The sequence below is a fragment of the Leguminivora glycinivorella genome, chromosome 17 (assembly GCF_023078275.1).
Source record: "Leguminivora glycinivorella isolate SPB_JAAS2020 chromosome 17, LegGlyc_1.1, whole genome shotgun sequence".
Taxonomy (NCBI): domain Eukaryota; kingdom Metazoa; phylum Arthropoda; class Insecta; order Lepidoptera; family Tortricidae; genus Leguminivora; species Leguminivora glycinivorella.
The window spans coordinates 4,048,495-4,066,840 of NC_062987.1; the positions used below are offsets into that span (position 1 = coordinate 4,048,495).

The following is an 18,346-nucleotide window of genomic DNA, read 5'->3' on the forward strand; positions in this document are numbered from 1 at the left end:
TGGAAACCGCAAAATGCAAGCCGTGGCCCCGGGCGCCCGGTTCACTCATGGAAGCGGTCCGTCGAAAGTGAGCTTCGAGCGGCCGGTTTGAGCTGGAGCGACTCCACAAGGGTCGCTGAAGATAGGAACGCGTGGCGCGAGCAAACCTTTTGCACCTCTGGGGTGTCTTATGACTACAATGGAAAGATTACCTTAATCATCTCCTCTACGTCTCCCTTGAGCAGGCCGCCCTTCTTCAAATGCTCCAGCATGGCCCTGTTGGCGACCAGGTGCATGTCGGGCCACATCACTCCCGGGCGGGCGGCTCTGGAAAGGAAGGCCACGGAATTAATGGCAAGTACCTACTACGTGCATTTACCTTAGAGATTAAAAGCTCGGCCACACATGCGCGTTTTGATAGCGTAGGCGGAGCGGTAGCGGAGCGCAACGATAGCGGTGCGCCGGAAAAACGCTGGCGTTGCGCCCAGTGGACGCCGGCGGAAACTAACGAGCGCGGATTGTGAGCGGAATGTGCACCGCTATCATTGCGCTCCGCTGACGCTCCACTAACGCTACGCTATCAAAACGCTTTATGTGTGGCGGAGGCTTAAGTGTTATTCAGACCTAGCCGTTGGCTGAAACTGCAGACGAATCGGAAAAGGCCAAAATTATTCAAGGCACCTGACTCGACTAACGTGCAAAATAGAGCTAGCCGAAAGTCTGACGCGTTCGTTGCACACGTTTTGTGCACGAATACGGAAGCGAGAGCACTGACTACGTTATAAGTAAGTTCTCGCATGCGAGTCCACTGAAGTCGAGAAAGTTTTATATACTAGCTGATCATCACGTGTGTCTAAGCTCTATTTTAGTCAACATATTCAATACCAGACAAAAACTGGCGCACTACGTCAGAAACCGGTCGTAATTTACAACCGCCCGCTTACATGATGAGAACCCGCCTAGCGGGTTTTCCGACATCTGAGCAAAGTTTACGAGTGCCCACCAGGGGCCCATTTCTCGAACGATATTAGACTAATATTATTAGTGTGTTGTCATGGAAACCTATACGATTTGACAGTTCGTGGACTAATAATATTAGTCTAATGTCGTTTGAGAAATGGGCCCCAGGCGGGTTCTTGGTGTCGAAGATGTTAAGCCTATTAGCATACTCTATAACAGCGTCTCTAGCGAACAGCACGGCCTCGTAGATGAGCTTCTGGTCGGGCGTGAACTTGCCGTTGGCGGGGAAGCTGCACGTGATGTCGGCCGCGTAACCCGCGTAGTTGCCTCCCATATCGAACAGACTGGAAACAACAACAACGTATTAATTGATCATCATTCCCCTTGCGTTATCCCGGCTTTTGCCACGGCTCATGAGAGCCTGGGGTCCGCTTATGACAACTAATTTCAAGATTTAGCGTAGGCACTAGTATTACGAAAGCAACTGCCATCTGACCTTCCAACCCGAAGGGTAACTAGGCCATTTTGGGATTAGTCCGGTTTCCTCGCGATGTTTTTCTTCACCGAAACAGCTGTCACCTGCTGTACAGGTCAATTCACAAGAGCTGGCACGAATGGAACGAATGAGTGAATGAAAATATACATGTGTGTGACAAATTAACCAATAAAATGTTGGCTCTTGACGGGTAATAAGACTGTATGTCGATTCAAGGTACGCACCCGAATGGCACAAACGCTCACAAAACGAAACGCTCGTAGATATTTATTTGTATTGGCGCGACAGAGCCAGACTACCTTTCGCGGCCTTTCGTTTTCGTTTCGCGTCGCAGAAATGCCATTCGACTACGGCACCAGATGTCCCTCATAGAATGAAATTTAGAGAACGCTTCAACGGTGACTCAATCGTCTTCATCCACGAAATAACCTGAGGGGTGACTCTTACCACTGGCAACAGGGTCACATATCTCATATTAATTAGATACATATCACATATAGCGGTAAGAGCGTGAGACTTTCAATCCGGACTCTGAACCTCAACTCGTACAGTTAACCAATTTGAATCCTAGGCCACTCTAGAACCCTCTCTCATTTAAGTCGTGTTCTATTTGCCATAAGAAGTCACATTGACGTTTAATGTGCAAAGGTTCTACAGTGGCCTATGATTCAAATTGGTTGACTGTACCTACCAATGCATTTTTCGGAACTTATGTGCGAAATGTGATTTGATAATATTTGCCAGTCGCTTTTCGGCCTAGTTACTACCCTTCGGGTTGGAGGATCAGATGGCAGTCTACGCTATTTTACGCTAATTCTTGGGATTAATTGTGAAAGCAGACCCCAGGCTCTCATGAGCCGTGGCGAATGCCGGGATAACGCAATTAGGAAGATAAATTGATGATCACATATCCCCACAAAAATTTAAATAGGACAGCTGTCGTACGTATTGGTTATAGACATACCCCCATATTCATAAACGTTCACTCAAGTTATCAAGCCGATAAAGTTCGTTTGTCCCTTTCCGACGTATTGGTGTGATAGAAACGAACTTTATCGGCTTGATAACTTTAGTGTACGTTTATGAATAAGGGGAATAGAGTACGTACCGGTTTACTGACGATTCGCCAAAAAACGTTTCCCAAAGTTTCACATCCCAAACTATTATTCCCAAATTATCATTTCCCAAATAAACGTTTGGCAAAACAACTTATCGCAAATTGACATTCAGCAAAACTTTTTTTGGCAAGTATTTGTTTCCCAAAATATTTACTTGGTCAAATTTCATTTTACCAAATATTATTTAGTCAAAGGTATTGTTAGGAAAAATTTCCATTTCCTAATATATTGTAATTAAAATGGCACACTAGAAATTTGTTTGTTGATTTTATACTTTGTGTCCAAGATTTGTGTGAAATAATGTGTATGTCGTACTTTTTTTCCTCCTGCTGCAAATGTCAAGGATGACATTTTCACTTACATGTCCGGATACATTTTATTAAAAAGAAACCTTATGTTTTCAAAACCATTATGTTCTATTAATTTTTAATTACTTTAAAAAGCCATTTCCGGTTTGCTCACTGTCAACCTAACACGCTCCTCCTCGCTTCGCTCGTCGTCGCACCTAAACTGACCCTGTCGCACACGAGTTTTCTGTTACAATACTAATAAAATTATTACATTACATTTATGCCTTGTAATATTTATTGTTAAACGTGGTTTTGCATGGTGTAATTTGTAGAAACATTTTTTGACAAAAAAATAGTTGACAAAATAATTAATCTGACAAAAATAAAGTTGACCAAAATTTTCTTGTCCAACTGAAGCCTTGGGAATAAAACTGAAATTATCATTTGACAATTTTAAGTTAAATTTGGCAAAATAATCTTCGGTAAATTAAATTAATCCCGTAGAAATGAAAAAGCAAATGCCTAAATATTTTCGAAATTTGCGATGTGAAATTTTGACCAAACATGTTTTTGGGATATAAGTTTTGCCATTAAAAACGTTTGCAAAATAAAGTTTTGTCTAAATAAAATTTGACTAAGTAAAATTGTGCCAAATGATAATTTGACCAAACAAATTCATTGCGAAACATACCTTTGCCAAACAATACTTTGGGAAATGAAACTATTGCGATATGATTATTGGGAAATGAAATTTGACGAAACGTTTTTTGGCGAAACGGCAGGACACCGTACGTACCACATGTCGCCAGGTTGGATCAGCTTGCTATTCGGTGCGCCCGCATGTCCGTAGTGCAGTGTCGCCGCGTTGTGTCCGGAGCCGCATATGCACGTGTAGGACACATGCCGGCAACCGCCGACGCGGTAGCAGTGGTCGAGGAAAATAGACTCGCACTGATACTCCATGAGGCCGGGTTTCGCGAAGAGCATCACCTTGAAAATTATCATAATCAATCATTCATTTTGGCCATTTTTAACCGACTTCCAAAAAAGGAGTAAGTTCTCAATTCGACAGATTTTTTGTTTGTATGTATGTTACTCGATATCTCCGAGAATCATGAACCGATTTTCAATTTTTTTTTTAATCGAACGGGTATAACCCTGAGATGGTCCCATTGGCACCAAGTCAGGGTCTGATGATCTCTTCAAGGATCTTCAAGGAGCTACACCAGTATTTACGCCTGAAGGTAATAATTTTATGTGGCTGAGCTGATGATGGAAGGTCAACTTCTCAATGGTTAGGAGTTAAAGAATAATTCTTTCACTACTGTACGTATATTCAGACTGATACTTATAATAATAGGAACCACTAAAACTCAAGAACACTTTGTCGGCGTGATTGATATTATACATATTTGGTACCAAATTTCAGCTTTCTAGTGCTAACGGTCACTGAGATTATCCGCGGACAGACGGACGGACGGACAGACAGACAGGCACGGCGAAACTATAAGGGTTCCTAGTTGACTACGGAACCCTAAAAATAACTTTAAAATTTGCAAGTATAAAATAATTAATACCTGTTTATGTGCATCAGAAGAAACTTTGACGACGTAACGCATAACTTCTATTTCTTCTGGTGTTTTGATGACTCGTCTGTAAAGTAAAGCATAAATACACTCGCGTGCAAAAGTATTGCATCACTTTACATTTTTCCGTCCGCACCTATTATTTTTGTAAACCGATAAATTCTCGAAAATTATTTTATTGTGATTAAGTTTCATGAAGCTTAAGCTTTAAGAAAAATATTAAAACATGGAAATCGGCCCAGTATTTTCCAAATTATCGGTATTTTCCCGATTGGTAAGCGATTTCGCGATGTTACCCCTCAAGTTGCGCTACCCTTAATCCCTGTAAAAAGGGGGGGTAGGGGGGGGATTGCTATCAGTCACTTATCTGAAGTCAACCGGTACACATCTGCGCATATTTCCTCGTGAAGAAAACCTGAAAAAATGGAAACCACTGAAGATGAAGTCCGCCAAGTTGTCTGACTGCTGCAAGAGGGCGTAGCCAACTTTCAGTAGCTGCCGAGCTGAATTTGACACAATCTACAGTTTGTAGAGTCTACCAGAGGTTCCAGCGGACTGGGTCCTTCAAGTCAAGACCAAGAAGCGGCCGCAGAAAGTGCACATCAGAGAGGGACGACCGCTTCATTGTCACAACCTCTCTCCAAAATCGTCACCTGACTGGTGTTGCCGTCCAGCTGCGTCTGCATGAGGTGTGAGGAGTGGCTGCCAATGAGTGGACAGTAAGAAGAAGATTGAAAAAAGCTAACATAACACCCAAGAGGCCCGCAACGGGGCCTCGCTTGCTGCCGCGACACCGTACAGCACGAAGATAATTTGCTGAAATCCACAAGGATTGAACCCTTGAGCAATGGACCCCAGTTCTCTTCTCGTTCGAGTGCAGAATGTGCTTGAACGGATGTGACCGAAGAGGAAGATTCTACAGAAGACCCGGAGAACGGTTCGCTCAATGTTGCTTCTCCGAAAGGGTCGCTTACGGAGGTGGATCCGTAATGGTTCGAGGTGACATTTCCTTCGACGGGCGGACAGAGCTGGTTTTCGTCCATGGTGGCGGCCGTGGTGGTGGTTTAACCGTTGCCAAGTGCATCACGGATATTCTGGAAGAGCATGTTGTCCCTTACGCCGGGATTTTTGATGAGGGGTTCATCCTAATGCAGAATAATGCCCCGTGTCATGCTGCAAGGGCCACCACAGCCTACCTTCAAGAAGTCGGCATCGCCACCTTTGACTGGCCAGCCATGAGCCCGCACCTGAACCCCATTGAACACATGTGGGACTACCTGAAAAGGCGAGTTCGGAGGCGGAATCCTGCTCCAACCAACATCGAGGACTTGAAAGGAGCCTTGCAATACAATACAATACAATACATTGAACCAGTTCACTACTTTAGAGATAGCATTGTTTACATCACTGTGAGCTTGTTGCTGTCGTTTGAGTTTGAAAATAAGTGAGGTGTCGTCTGCAAACAATACTATATCATGGTGGGTCTTTACAAGGAATGGCAAGTCATTTATGTAGATAAGGAACAGGAAAGGCCCCAATATTGAATAATTTATAACACCAGTGTTACATGTCAACATCTTATAGTAGTACATTGTAGGTACTTAATTGTAGGTAAAACATTAAATTACATTTTACATTTCGCACATTTCACTCATAGGATAATAAGTATAACAATGAAATATTTTTTAAAATTAATTCCATATTGCACAGGGCACACGCAATTTATCGTCACAAAACGTTTTAAATATTATTATATTTATTTCTTATGTGCATGGTAACTCAAAAAAGTCTCCCACGCAGTACAACGTTAAATCAAGCAGCCACTTGCGTAGTCTAGCCCGAAATGCTCCGGTGGAAGCTGCATCCCTAACATTCTGCGGTAATCTGTTATATACCGAGGGGCCCATTATATAAACAGACCTTTCGGATTTCGTAAGCTTGTGGTCCGGTGTTGCTGAAGGAGTGGGACGCTATCCCCCAAGATTTCCTCAGAAAATTGATCAGGTCCATGAAAAACCGCTTATTATGTGTAATCAGAGCTAGGGGAAGCAATACCAAGTATTAGTTTAATAATAATAAAAATAGTTTGATCTAAAACTGACTTTTATTCATAATTTTCCTGATTTATTTTCCCTGCATTTTGGTACTACCTTAAGTTTTCCGATTTTTTACAGTTTTCAGCCTTGAAATTTTATTTCATTCGCAAATATTTTAATGCCTTAGATAGTAAGCTTTCATTTGACATCAAAATTTTCAGGTTAGGGTACAAAATTACAAAGATATTAAGTGCAGACGAAAAAATGAAAAGTGATGCAATACTTTTGCACGCGAGTGTAAATAAATACAATAATTCAGTTTTGTAGGCGTAATCAATAAAACCCATGCATGCTGGCGCTACCTACCAATAAATCGACTTTATTGACCAGATTTGGACTCACCTTGCTTGAGTATTAGGTAGAATATAAATAATATAATATACACGGTGTAACATGATGATACCGAAAGATTTTAACTATGCGTTTCTGAGGACAAAATAAAATTTTGGTACTTATATGACGTCAAGCAAATTTCGCCAAAAAATATTTTTTTTTAGTTCTATTGGATGTATTTTTACATAAAAAGTAAATGTTATCCATAAAACTGGCATTTAAAATAAAAATTTACATTTTTTTCTAAAAAAAATTATTATGAGTCACTAGTTACTTTTTGATATCTATCAACGATGACAGTTAGATTATGTCTGATAACGGCTTCATCGCCATCAAAACATCGTTTTGTTCTGAGAAATAATAAGTAATTGTTATTTTTTTGAAATGCTTATAACCCTGAAAGTAGGCGAAATCCAGAAATGTTTATATGACATTTTATCTTCTAATATGATGAGGAATACGCTGTTCAAATTATTCGGTTTCCTCGTGTAACACCGTGTATAATCTTAGGCCTCTTACGGCCGGTGCCATGTACAGTCAACAAATTGGAACCCTAGGCCACTCTACAACCATGTCAAAATGACAAGCAGTAAGAGATTTCATACAATGTGATTTATAATGTCACTATGACATAGTTCTACCACACCTCGGACACTGGCGATCAAATACATATATTAAAGGGGCGCGTTCCTAGCACACAGTCTAAGCTCACTGATTTAAACTTTCACGATTATTACACACTAGCTATGATACCCGGCTTCGCTCGGGAGTTGATATGAGATTACGTGGTAGTTTAAATAAAAAAATAAACTATGACGTATACGGTAAAAAAAATTATTGAAAACATTTTCTCATCATTTACACTACTTGTTTATAAACAACATTTTTTATTTTATTATCCGGGGTATATATATATAAATTTTTCGAATTTCCTACTCTTGAGCAAGCTACATATAGCTGACCGTGTGAAAAGCAGGATTCTTTGAGGTTGATGCCACAATATTTTAAAGTTTGCCCTTGCGCTTTGTTAATCGTGAAACTGAAGGCTAATTTAATTGGAAACTGCAATCTTTTAAATTGAAATGGAATTCAGAAGAGATCAGTGGTATTCTAGGTATAAATACTGTGTGTCCTTTGCACTTTCCAGAAATAAGTTCAGCTTCAATGATATTATTCGATAACTGTTTTACGATCATCCTCGTTCCATTACATAGTTTTGGGGAGTTTAGATTTCTGAGTAGTATGATTGGAGATCCAACTTTCAGACGAAGGCAGTGTAATGGCATTCCTGGTACTTGTAAAGAGTTTAGAAATTCAGTAGGGAAGCTTCGCGCTCTTCTTCCGTTTCATTTCTTCGATATTCTTTTTGTTTCCGCCGTTTCGCTGCAGAACTGGCAAGATCTCCTCCTCTTTTACGTCTAGGCATTGTATTCTGTAAAATAAAATTAAACATACATTTTATAGACAAATATATTGTTACGTAAACGTGGGGTACGTTGAGACAAAGCAAAAATTTTGTTTAAGGAAATTACAATTAAAGAAAAGAAATCTATTAGAATTAATTAAACACACTATTAAAATACTCACATTTGATATTTCACAGTAAAGGCTCACAGACAACTTTTTTCTTCTTCGCTTCAAAATGGAAAATTATTATACACACTATTAAAAATACTCACACGTGATACTTCAAAATAAAGGCTCACAGATAACTTCTTTCCTTCTCGTTTCGAAATCGCTTGTTTCACTGTTCAAATCGAACTGACTCTGGCGGGCGACACCGGGCTCTTATATATTCAGAGAGCTAGGCTCTAGAATATTCGAGTTTTAGAATATTTTCCTTCTCATATCTTCTAGAATGTTCTCGATGTTATCGTCTGCCGTGACAATAGGTTCTGCTGCTGTAGAATACTTTCAATGAAGTTCAACTACTCGACAACAGATGGCGCCACTATACTTAGGGTTGAAGAAGCCCTTATATCTTTAAAAACACGCCCTTTAGGTTAAAACGGGAACTTTCTTGTTCGAGGGGGGATAAAGGGCTATCACACTATTTAAGTCCCTTTAATAAGTTCAAATACTCGATAACAGAACAAATGTAATTTAAGACTATTGAAATTGGAATTTTAAATTTCGCGCCTTTCGAAATGTAACCCAAATAATCGTTGTTCTGAATGAAGTTCAACTACTCGACAACAGATGGCGCCACTATACTTAGGGTTGAAGAAGCCCTTATATCTTTAAAAACACGCCCTTTAGGTTAAAACGGGAACTTTCTTGTTCGAGGGGGGATAAAGGGCTATCACACTATTTAAGTCCCTTTATCGTGCCGGGACTCCTTTTTAAGTTTTATCGGCACGCACACTTTTATCGACTTAGTTTTATTATATATAATGATAATTATTTTTAAAATCGGGACTTAATCGCGTAAAACTACATACGAGGGCTGATTGGAAAGTTCGCGGCCTGACCATTAAAAAAAAAACTTAGTTTCTTTTTTCTGCCGTTATTTTGAACTGTCATTATTTAGTTGTCATCCCGCGAAATTTTAATTAAATGCAATATTTTAAAATAAGTTTTTCCTCTCATTTAAAAATACGTGTAAGCAGTTTTTTCACAATGGACAATTTGGAGCAACGTGATGTAATTAAATATCTTCATAAAAAAGGATTGACTGCGAAACAAATTTATGAAGATATGCAGTGTACATTAGGGCAATCCGGTCCATCATATACGATGGTAAAAAAGTGGGCAGCTGAATTCAAGTGGGGACGAGTCAGTATCGCAGATGACCCTCGCTCCGGGAGGCCAACTACTGCGACCAATCCAAATAATGTGGCAACTGTATGCAAAATGGTAATCCAAGACCGACGGTTAAAAGTGAGAGAAATAGCCGACATCGTAGGCATCTCCTATGAAAAAACTCAAAACATTATAGTTAACGAATTAGGGTTTTCCAAGGTGTCGGCGAGATGGGTTCCAAAGCTCCTTTCAGTGGAACAAAAAATCACTCGTCTAACAATTTCACGCGACTGTCTAGACCTGTATGAAGCTGACCCTCAAGACTTTTTGGACAGATATGTTACTATGGATGAGACATGGGTCTACCACTATACGCCCAAGACTATTAAACTGACCTCCAACGTTTCAAGGACGGCGTTGTCCCAAGCCAAGCCAAAACCAAGTGCGGGTAGTTCGAAAAACTCGCGCGGCTGTCAGAAGGTGTTGATGTCATTTCAAGCCAGTCTTCTCCGAGACCACGGGGACAACGCCGTCCTTGAAACGTTGGAGGTCAGTTTAATATGTAGTTTTACGCGATTAAGTCCCGATTTTAAAAATAATTACAGTCTAAGCTCGTCTAGATATTACAAAATAATTTAGTCGCATTTCAAAGTGGGAAAATAATTATGCAACAACTTAATATTTAAAGAAATATTAGTTAGGTATTACTACCTAATAACAATATTTTTCTGCCTTGTCAACAACTCGTGTACAATATTTCCATAGTGTTTATTACAAACAATGAGCACTCGATTGTAGCTACAATACCTACTTAGCACTGACAACTGTACTGAGCATATAATAATTATGATTGAGAGTAGGTCATATGAATCATATCTGAATATCACTTGAAACATTATTGTTTTTCAAACAATACAGATCCGGATCAATGGTGTTTTACATATTCTTGATTTGCTGGGTTTAGAGATACTGGATATTTTTCTTACCCTATGCTCAGCAGAAAATATTCAGTAAGGTATAGCGGGCAAATCCCGACTGGGAGACAATTGTAACTGGTCCATTTTTTCCAGTTCCATTTTTTCCAAAAAGTGGATCAGCTACAATTGTCCTCCAGTCGAGATTTGCGCCGCTGTACCTTATCAGCAAGAATGATTTATACAGAGTGGGGCCTGTAACAAAGGCGAAGAATTGAACTGAAGGCTATTCTCCTTATACTGATCAACATTTGTTAAGTGACTTTTAAAAATTATGAAGTCTTTAAATTTTTAATTTTTCATACAAAATAAATATTAGCTTCAATGTACGCCATTATTGTTGTCATTGACGTTGTCTGTCGCACTTTAGACTTAACAGAATTCGCAATACATTACCTCTTAGAAAAAACTTTCAAGGGTGATAAAAATCAAAATACAAGTTATTTTTAAAAGTCGCCGAACAAATGTTGATCAGTATAAGGAGAATAGCCTAGAGTTCAATTCTTCGCCTTTGTTACAGGCCCCACTCTGTATAGGAATCTTTATACCTCAATTTTTTAGCGCCACCTATTAAATACTATCATAACTACAAATTTCTTTTTTTTTTTCAAAATGTGTATTGACGTGATATCATGATATTAAAATAAAGAAAAACGTCATTTGTTCTTATAAAAAATAAAAACACGCAAAAATAAATGAGGAACCTTCAAATCAAGGGTGACCAGGCATCTTCTGGGCGAGCTCACTCTATCGTAGGCAGCGTCTTTGCCATTGGCTAGTCTGTGGTCAAGAGTAAGCCCATTCATAATAAAAAAAAAGGAAAATATGATAGCGCCATCTAGTTTTATCCCTAAAAGGCCCAAACATTTCAGGGGTACACTTTTTTGTATGCGCTTTGTCAGTCCCGGTATATATCAACAACAAAATAGATTTTTTTTTAAACAAAATGCGTAGCGATACTATTTTAAATAAAAATACAACACAACCTATTAAATAAAGTAAGTACCTACTTATAACTATAGGTATTGTACCTATTGACAAATTTAGCCAGATGTATGCAAATCCTATGGTGTACCCTTGTTTCGCCGACAAACTTTTCATCGAATATCATTTCATCGACAACAAATCATCGAAAGTTTAGTTCGAGTAAAATTGTTTCGAGTAATTTTGTTTCAACTACTATTTATTTGAAATTTTCTTAGTTATTATAAATACTATTCAACGAATATTGTTTCATCGCTGATTCGTTTCAAAGTACTTCAAATAGCAGAACTACAAAACATCGCAATTCATTTATTCGACGTATTATTACAATACTTTCTTATTTGTCGTACTACACGTTAATAGATGTTTCTATTCTAGGAAACTTCAAATTGTCGATTTTATCGTGGCACATCACATATTTACGTCCATAATTAAACTATGACCATTGGCTTAAATCCTAGAGTAGGTTTAGGTTAGGTTATAACTGTGACCACACACAAAAACGACCGGCTTACAGAGTAGGTTTAGGTTAGGTTAGAACTGTGATCACACAGAAACAAACGGCTTACCGAGTAGGTTTAGGTTAGGTTAGAATTGCGACCTACACTACAACCAATGGCTTTTAAATTAGGTTTAGGTTAGGTTAGAACTGTGACCACACACAAAAACGACCAGCTTACAGAGTAGGTTTAGGTTAGGTTAGAACTGCGACCTACACTACAACCAATGGCTTTTAAATTAGGTTTAGGTTAGAACTGTGACCACACACAAAAACTACCAGCTTACCGAGTAGGTTTGGGTTAGGTTAGAACTGTGACCAAACAAACAGTTTACAAATTGTACAATTTTAGAAATAAACATAATTGAAATAATATTATGCGTAATGAATTGTATTTAATGTAAAACAAAATGCAATAAAAAAACACGAAATGAAATACCACGATGTAAAGTATACTCGGAATAAGTTATCTACGAAATAAAAGTCTACGGTTTGATTTTACTTGTGTCGATTGTTCCATGATATGAACTGTCGATGAAATGAAATTATTTTAAACGTTGTCTTTGAAATAATATTCGAACAAGTGTCTGTCGGCGATTCAAGGGTAAACCAAATCCTATAATCAACATTTACACATAGAAAATCATGATGTATTATCTAAATTATGATATATTTGTTATCAGAAAACAATGTGAGATAAAAAAACGCTATTGCTTGGTAATAATAGATGGTGCAATATTCAAAAGTACCTTAAAATGATCCAGTAAGGTATATTATAAAATACAAGTTACAAACAAATTTTTGTGTTAAGTAGGTTATATACCTAACAGGTAGGTATTAATGGTTATAAACTCTTTTTTTTTTTAGTATGAATAGGTAGACGTTTGACCACGATCACACCTGATGGTAAGTGATGGTGCGGTCTACGGTGGATCACGCTTACCTATGAGATACCTATTTACTCTTGCTTTAAAGAGACCTGGATCACACTCCAATGAACTCAAATGGTTAAGAACATAATAATACTTACAACTCGGCAATGACTGGAAATAGTATTTCATTATCCACTTTGAACCTAAAAATAAAATAAAAAATGTTAGAGAATCACTACACCTTTTAAAATAAAGTCGCCATCCGCGTCGGTTTGTGTATGGCTCAAGAAGACTTGTGTTGTGTAAATATTTTGATAAATAAAAAAGAACAAGTATTAAACTTACTCATCAATTCCTTCAAACACAGCTTCTTTTGCAGTCAAGCCACTATCCGTGTTTGGACCACTCTGAAAATTATTTATACTTTGATAAGGTTCTCAGAACAGCGAAACAAACATGAAAATAAAAGAATATTTACCAGTGTCAGTAGAACATCAGGATTCAATCCTTTGAGAATTGTTTGTATCTGAAACAAAGAATAATATTAATTTAACCCAAACATGACTGAGAACATGAGGGGTGACCACTTGACCAGAGTTGAGAAATTACAATTTTACCTCATCTACATAATGAACTTCATCCACAGCATACATCCGCTTGAAGTCCTCGCAAGTGTGGAGTTTGCCCATCCACACCTCATACTCCTTGGGTAGTCGCGGGATAAACAGGTAGGACTTGGATGTGCCAACATCAAGGGCAAAGAAGCAGCCTTCCTCGCGAACTCCGCATAGCCATGTGAAGTAAGCTTCCTATTAAATATTTCTTATTAGTCTTACGGAAAACTTTTCAAAATTATTGTAAACTGTGCTTTCTTATTCTCTCAAATCCTGCCTAAATATTCTTTAATGTATTATACAGATACAGTGTATCACTTACGTAAGTACGTAATAGCTTCATGGAAGGTTGAAATTCACACATAGAGGGGATATTAACTAGTATTTTATAAAACCAATGAAACTGACTAAAATTTTGGATATTTTTTTTTATATACAGGATGTAACATTAATGCTGGTGATCCATTTAAGAGCATAACCGGTATCGAATAGCGGTTACGAATACCACTTCCTTTTTTTACAATAAACACCATGAAAATTAAAGGTACTATAGAAGGTAATGTATAAGCCGTAGGATTTATCTTCGGCAATTATGCTACATAGTGTATATTGTAAGTCGATTTATGTATTTACATAACAACTACTTAACACAACAATTAATTCTACACATTTAATAAGTAGCACAGCTCGAAAAGTTAAATAAGTTTATCACTTGCCTGTCTAAACACATATTCGATGTCGGTATCATAATGGGGAATACTCTCCCCTCCCTGCAGTACTACCACTTGTCCCGGTTTCAATTTTTCTACCAATCTTGTCCTGTTCTTAGCAAATAATGACATGGGCACTTCCAAAGTGCCCGGACCCATCGACCATGATGCTGCCATTTCTCTTCAGCTACGACTTGTAAATGAATTGTTCAACGCAATAATAGGATATAAGCGATAACACAAACATTCAAATTGATACGTATTACTCGTATAAACCTAATGTACACACGATAAGTGATTAGGGCGGAAATCGCATACGATTACCTTTGATTTGATAAGAAGTTTTTTATAGTAATAACTTTCACGGAAACCAATTCAATGTGTAACGTAATTTACAGAATTAAATCCAACTGTTGATTGGAACAAATGTTATGTATTACTGTGTATCAAAGTAGAAACATAATAATTTACGTTATTTTCACAGAATTAGTTATGTTATGACAGCTGGTTGTGTTGTCACTGTCATGTCAATGACTGCCTCTAATGACATTGACAAACAAAATGTTACGTAGTAGTTGCAAGTAATTATAGGATATAACTACAGATAGCGCTAGTAAAGTAGTTAGTAGAATGTGAAAAAATACATAATGCATTATATGTATTTAAATCCGGTGTTGTGATTTAATATAATTATAATAGGAATAATTCCTTTTAATGCATTCAATCAGTATAAAGCAATGTAATAAAAAGGGAACCCTTGCAAGTTGCAATCCACGCATGCTCCGCAACCAACTCTATAACCAAATGGTGCGACTATTCGGCACTAGATGTCAACACTGTTAAAAACCTTGAGAGACAAAGTTAATATTTTGACCTGTCTATTCATCAAAAGATGGCGGTAATAGTAAAAGTACGGTATTTTTAAGGAAAATAATAGCAACGTCGCAACGTGGTCGCAACCACAAATATTATGTCCGTTTCGAAACTAAACATCAATGATGATAATGCCGGAATTGACAGGACATTTTGTACTAGGTACTACTATTAAAATTAGAGGTACCTTTTATATGGATTGTTTTCGTATCGAAAGTTTTTGGAAGCGGATAGGCTTTGTCAAGTTTATTGATTTCTATTTTGTTTTCATTATATCAAACAATGTTGTTTTGACGCGATGCAGCAAAGATAATGATGAATAATGTGTTACAAATGTAGCCACTTTACATTGACCTACTAACACGTCGCTCGCGGTAAGTACAGTAATATCTTGAACTAAAGAAAATAGAAAGGCTTTTTAACTGAATCAGGATGGTTTCTTTGAGGTAGGATTAAAAATAAACGCTTATTATGATTAAACTTCTTTTATTTATTTTTTACATATCTAAATCACAAGATCGACATAAATTAAACTATCTAAAATCACAAAATGCACTAAAACATGCACACATGTAATACAATGTTTTTTATACCCGATTTGGTACAGTTCTGTTGTACGAGTACATAGTTTTTTACTTCATGTACTTCCTAATTAAAATAATATTATCTAATATTTCCTACAAATTGCATAGGTAACGAGAGGTACATTTTTAATATGATGTAAGTATCTCATTTAAAAATGTACCTACTATAATACTAAAAATAAAAAAAGACAAATAGGAGTGCGGAGATAATTCGTGTTGCATTTGCAATCACTTTTTGAAAGCTGATGCAATATCTGCAAGTAAACATGTTGTTTTAAACATAAACATGCATATTAATTTATTATTGAATTTCCTAGGTATATCTGACATTAGAAATGTATACTAATTAATTATTAAAACGGTAGGTAACAAGAGAGATTATTACATCGATATCGAATGGAATAAGTGCTAATTATATAAACTGCCAATGAAATAGCCATTGGCAGTATCCACGTAGCTATATTGTTACATAAAGATTTAAAGCTGTTCACTGAATAGTATTTAGAATAATAGTGAAATTGATTTATATAATTGTTTTAAAATGGAAATGCCTCAGTACTAATAACATTAACAAAATTAACAGTCCTTCTTTACTCAACTAAAACTATAAGTAATAATAGGTAATTTGGAATAAGTTACAAAAAGTAACGTTTGTTACGTCATTTAGTACTTTGATCAGTTAAGGTCACTATAAAACGAAGAATAAATATTATGATTGTAGAGTCTGGGCCGCCATTTTGGTTCGTTCTCGTGACTCGTGCGTGACACGTCATAGCTGGCCGTCTCGCTCTCGCACGCTCTCCGCATATAGCACCATTGTAACCCGACACGTTTCTTACACACAAGCGATTTCACAACACGTTCCACACTTTCACAGATTAAATGTTTTGTTTTTATTAAAATTACGAATCAACTGATATTTCGTGACACGATTGTTTCTTTTCTTGTAATCTCCGAACGGCTTCAGCTACAAGAGCGCGCTGTTCCAGAAGTCTCTCGACGAGGTTTACAGGTTCTTGTTTTCTAATATAGTAAGGTGCTGCTCTAGCTCGAGCTTGCAGGTGGAGCTTTTGTTTCAGGCCGAGGGTGAGTTCCTCGATCGCCGGCAATCTGCTCGAGGCCAGAGGACGCGCCTCTTCTTCCGTTGTTTGACGACTATACCTTGAAGGTTCTTTCAGCATAGTGAATGACAACACGGGCCGAGCTAGCGTACAAGCTGATAATGGGGAGCGCAAAGACCTTACCGGCGCGCAACAACGTTTGCGAATGAATGAGCGAGAGCGAGTGAGCTGCCTCCGGTGTCCGCGGGGCAGCGCGGTGAGAGGGGAGTGACGTAGACAGTTATGCGCAGTCGTGCCGGGATGTATACAAACAATACGATGGACGTAAATAAACACAAGACCGCCTCGACGCGCCTGTACGTGAACGACGTGTTATCTATGTGTTAGTGTGTCTGGTCGACTGGCCCGGCTGGCTGGTAGCTTCCTAAAATCTTTACCGCATCGTCAAGATTTACACAGGCGACAGGTGATCTACTTTGTGAGCAGGCGTTTCAGCTTGAGATATGCCCTAAATTCGACACCAGTTTACAGTGCTCAAGTATGACCATAATAAGACCATATTTTATTTCATGGCCATTAATTTCAGTTGAATCATTTCATTCATGATGACGAAAATCAATCTGGTTAGAGCCACATTATACAAGCATTAATTTCTCAGAAACATTTATATTGAGCATAGGTATACATAATATGTACCAGTATATATATGTACCTATGTGTGTGTACGAAGCGAATATATACCTACATTGGAAATTGTAATGGTTAGTGATTCCGCATTCGTCATTAGTTTTGCCTATGATTTTAATATCCAGAATCCAGATAGCAAAATTATCAGAGACACATCAACAAAACTGGATAACAATTAGAAATCTGACTGTTAAATTACCTGTAATACAATAACAAGTACCTATTAAAAAACGTTGAGCTTTAAAACTTCACTACTTACCTGTTTTAAATGAGTCGATGTGTATGTTCCGTTGAACTAAAAACGGACGTTGCCCTCGACTCCAAGTTTTTTTGGACATTGATCACACCCAGTCCTAATAGATCTTTTTAAGAAGGCTCTCTCATCAACTTGATGGCAAATTGGCAATATTATTGATTGTTTTAGTAAAATCAGCTGTTCTGCAAGTTTACCAGTAAAGTTAAAGTAGGCTGACATCGAAAATGTGTACAAAAATGTGTACCGTAATGCGTAATACTTTTTTTTATAAAATTATCTCACCTTCAAATGTTATCTCGTACGACTGCGTAAATTAACTATCTGCTTCGTTGATATTTGATACCTACGTCCCAAATAATACCAGATTTGCAACGTTGTCATCGCGGCTTGTAGATATTGCATCATCCTAAATTTTAGAGAAAGTGTAGGTACAGTTTATGCTTGGGTAGAATGATTGAAAGGTGAACAGGCATTGTATTGTACAGGAATAAAATTTGATAGAATTTTGTCCTAAGTAATTCAATTAAAATCTAATGATAAAAACCAACATTAGTTGTAGGTTATAGCCATAGGTACTATAATAAGTCTATGGGTACATTGGGTACTCGTCGTAAGTCGTAACTCATAAAATC

The 18,346-nt window shown here is 37.7% G+C and overlaps 1 protein-coding gene across 3 annotated transcripts in view; it reads right to left on the reverse strand.

The window, feature by feature from the left end:
- Positions 1-14,766, reverse strand: part of LOC125235299 (xaa-Pro dipeptidase) — a 27,723-nt gene extending 12,957 nt beyond the window's left edge. The window contains exons 1-10 of one of the 3 annotated variants that reach the window (XM_048141812.1): positions 14,578-14,764; positions 14,260-14,440; positions 13,547-13,738; positions 13,408-13,455; positions 13,275-13,336; positions 13,088-13,132; positions 4,421-4,496; positions 3,640-3,833; positions 1,149-1,283; positions 192-306 (exon numbers count right to left, since the gene is read on the reverse strand). In XM_048141812.1, the coding sequence (XP_047997769.1) occupies positions 192-306; positions 1,149-1,283; positions 3,640-3,833; positions 4,421-4,496; positions 13,088-13,132; positions 13,275-13,336; positions 13,408-13,455; positions 13,547-13,738; positions 14,260-14,430 (1,038 nt within the window). In that variant the 5' untranslated portion in view covers positions 14,431-14,440; positions 14,578-14,764. Of the gene's footprint in view, positions 1-191; positions 307-1,148; positions 1,284-3,639; positions 3,834-4,420; positions 4,497-13,087; positions 13,133-13,274; positions 13,337-13,407; positions 13,456-13,546; positions 13,739-14,259 lie in introns of all 3 variants that reach the window. The other 2 variants (XM_048141811.1, XM_048141813.1) reach the window with 2 other exon arrangements.
- Positions 14,767-18,346: the final 3,580 nt, after the last annotated feature.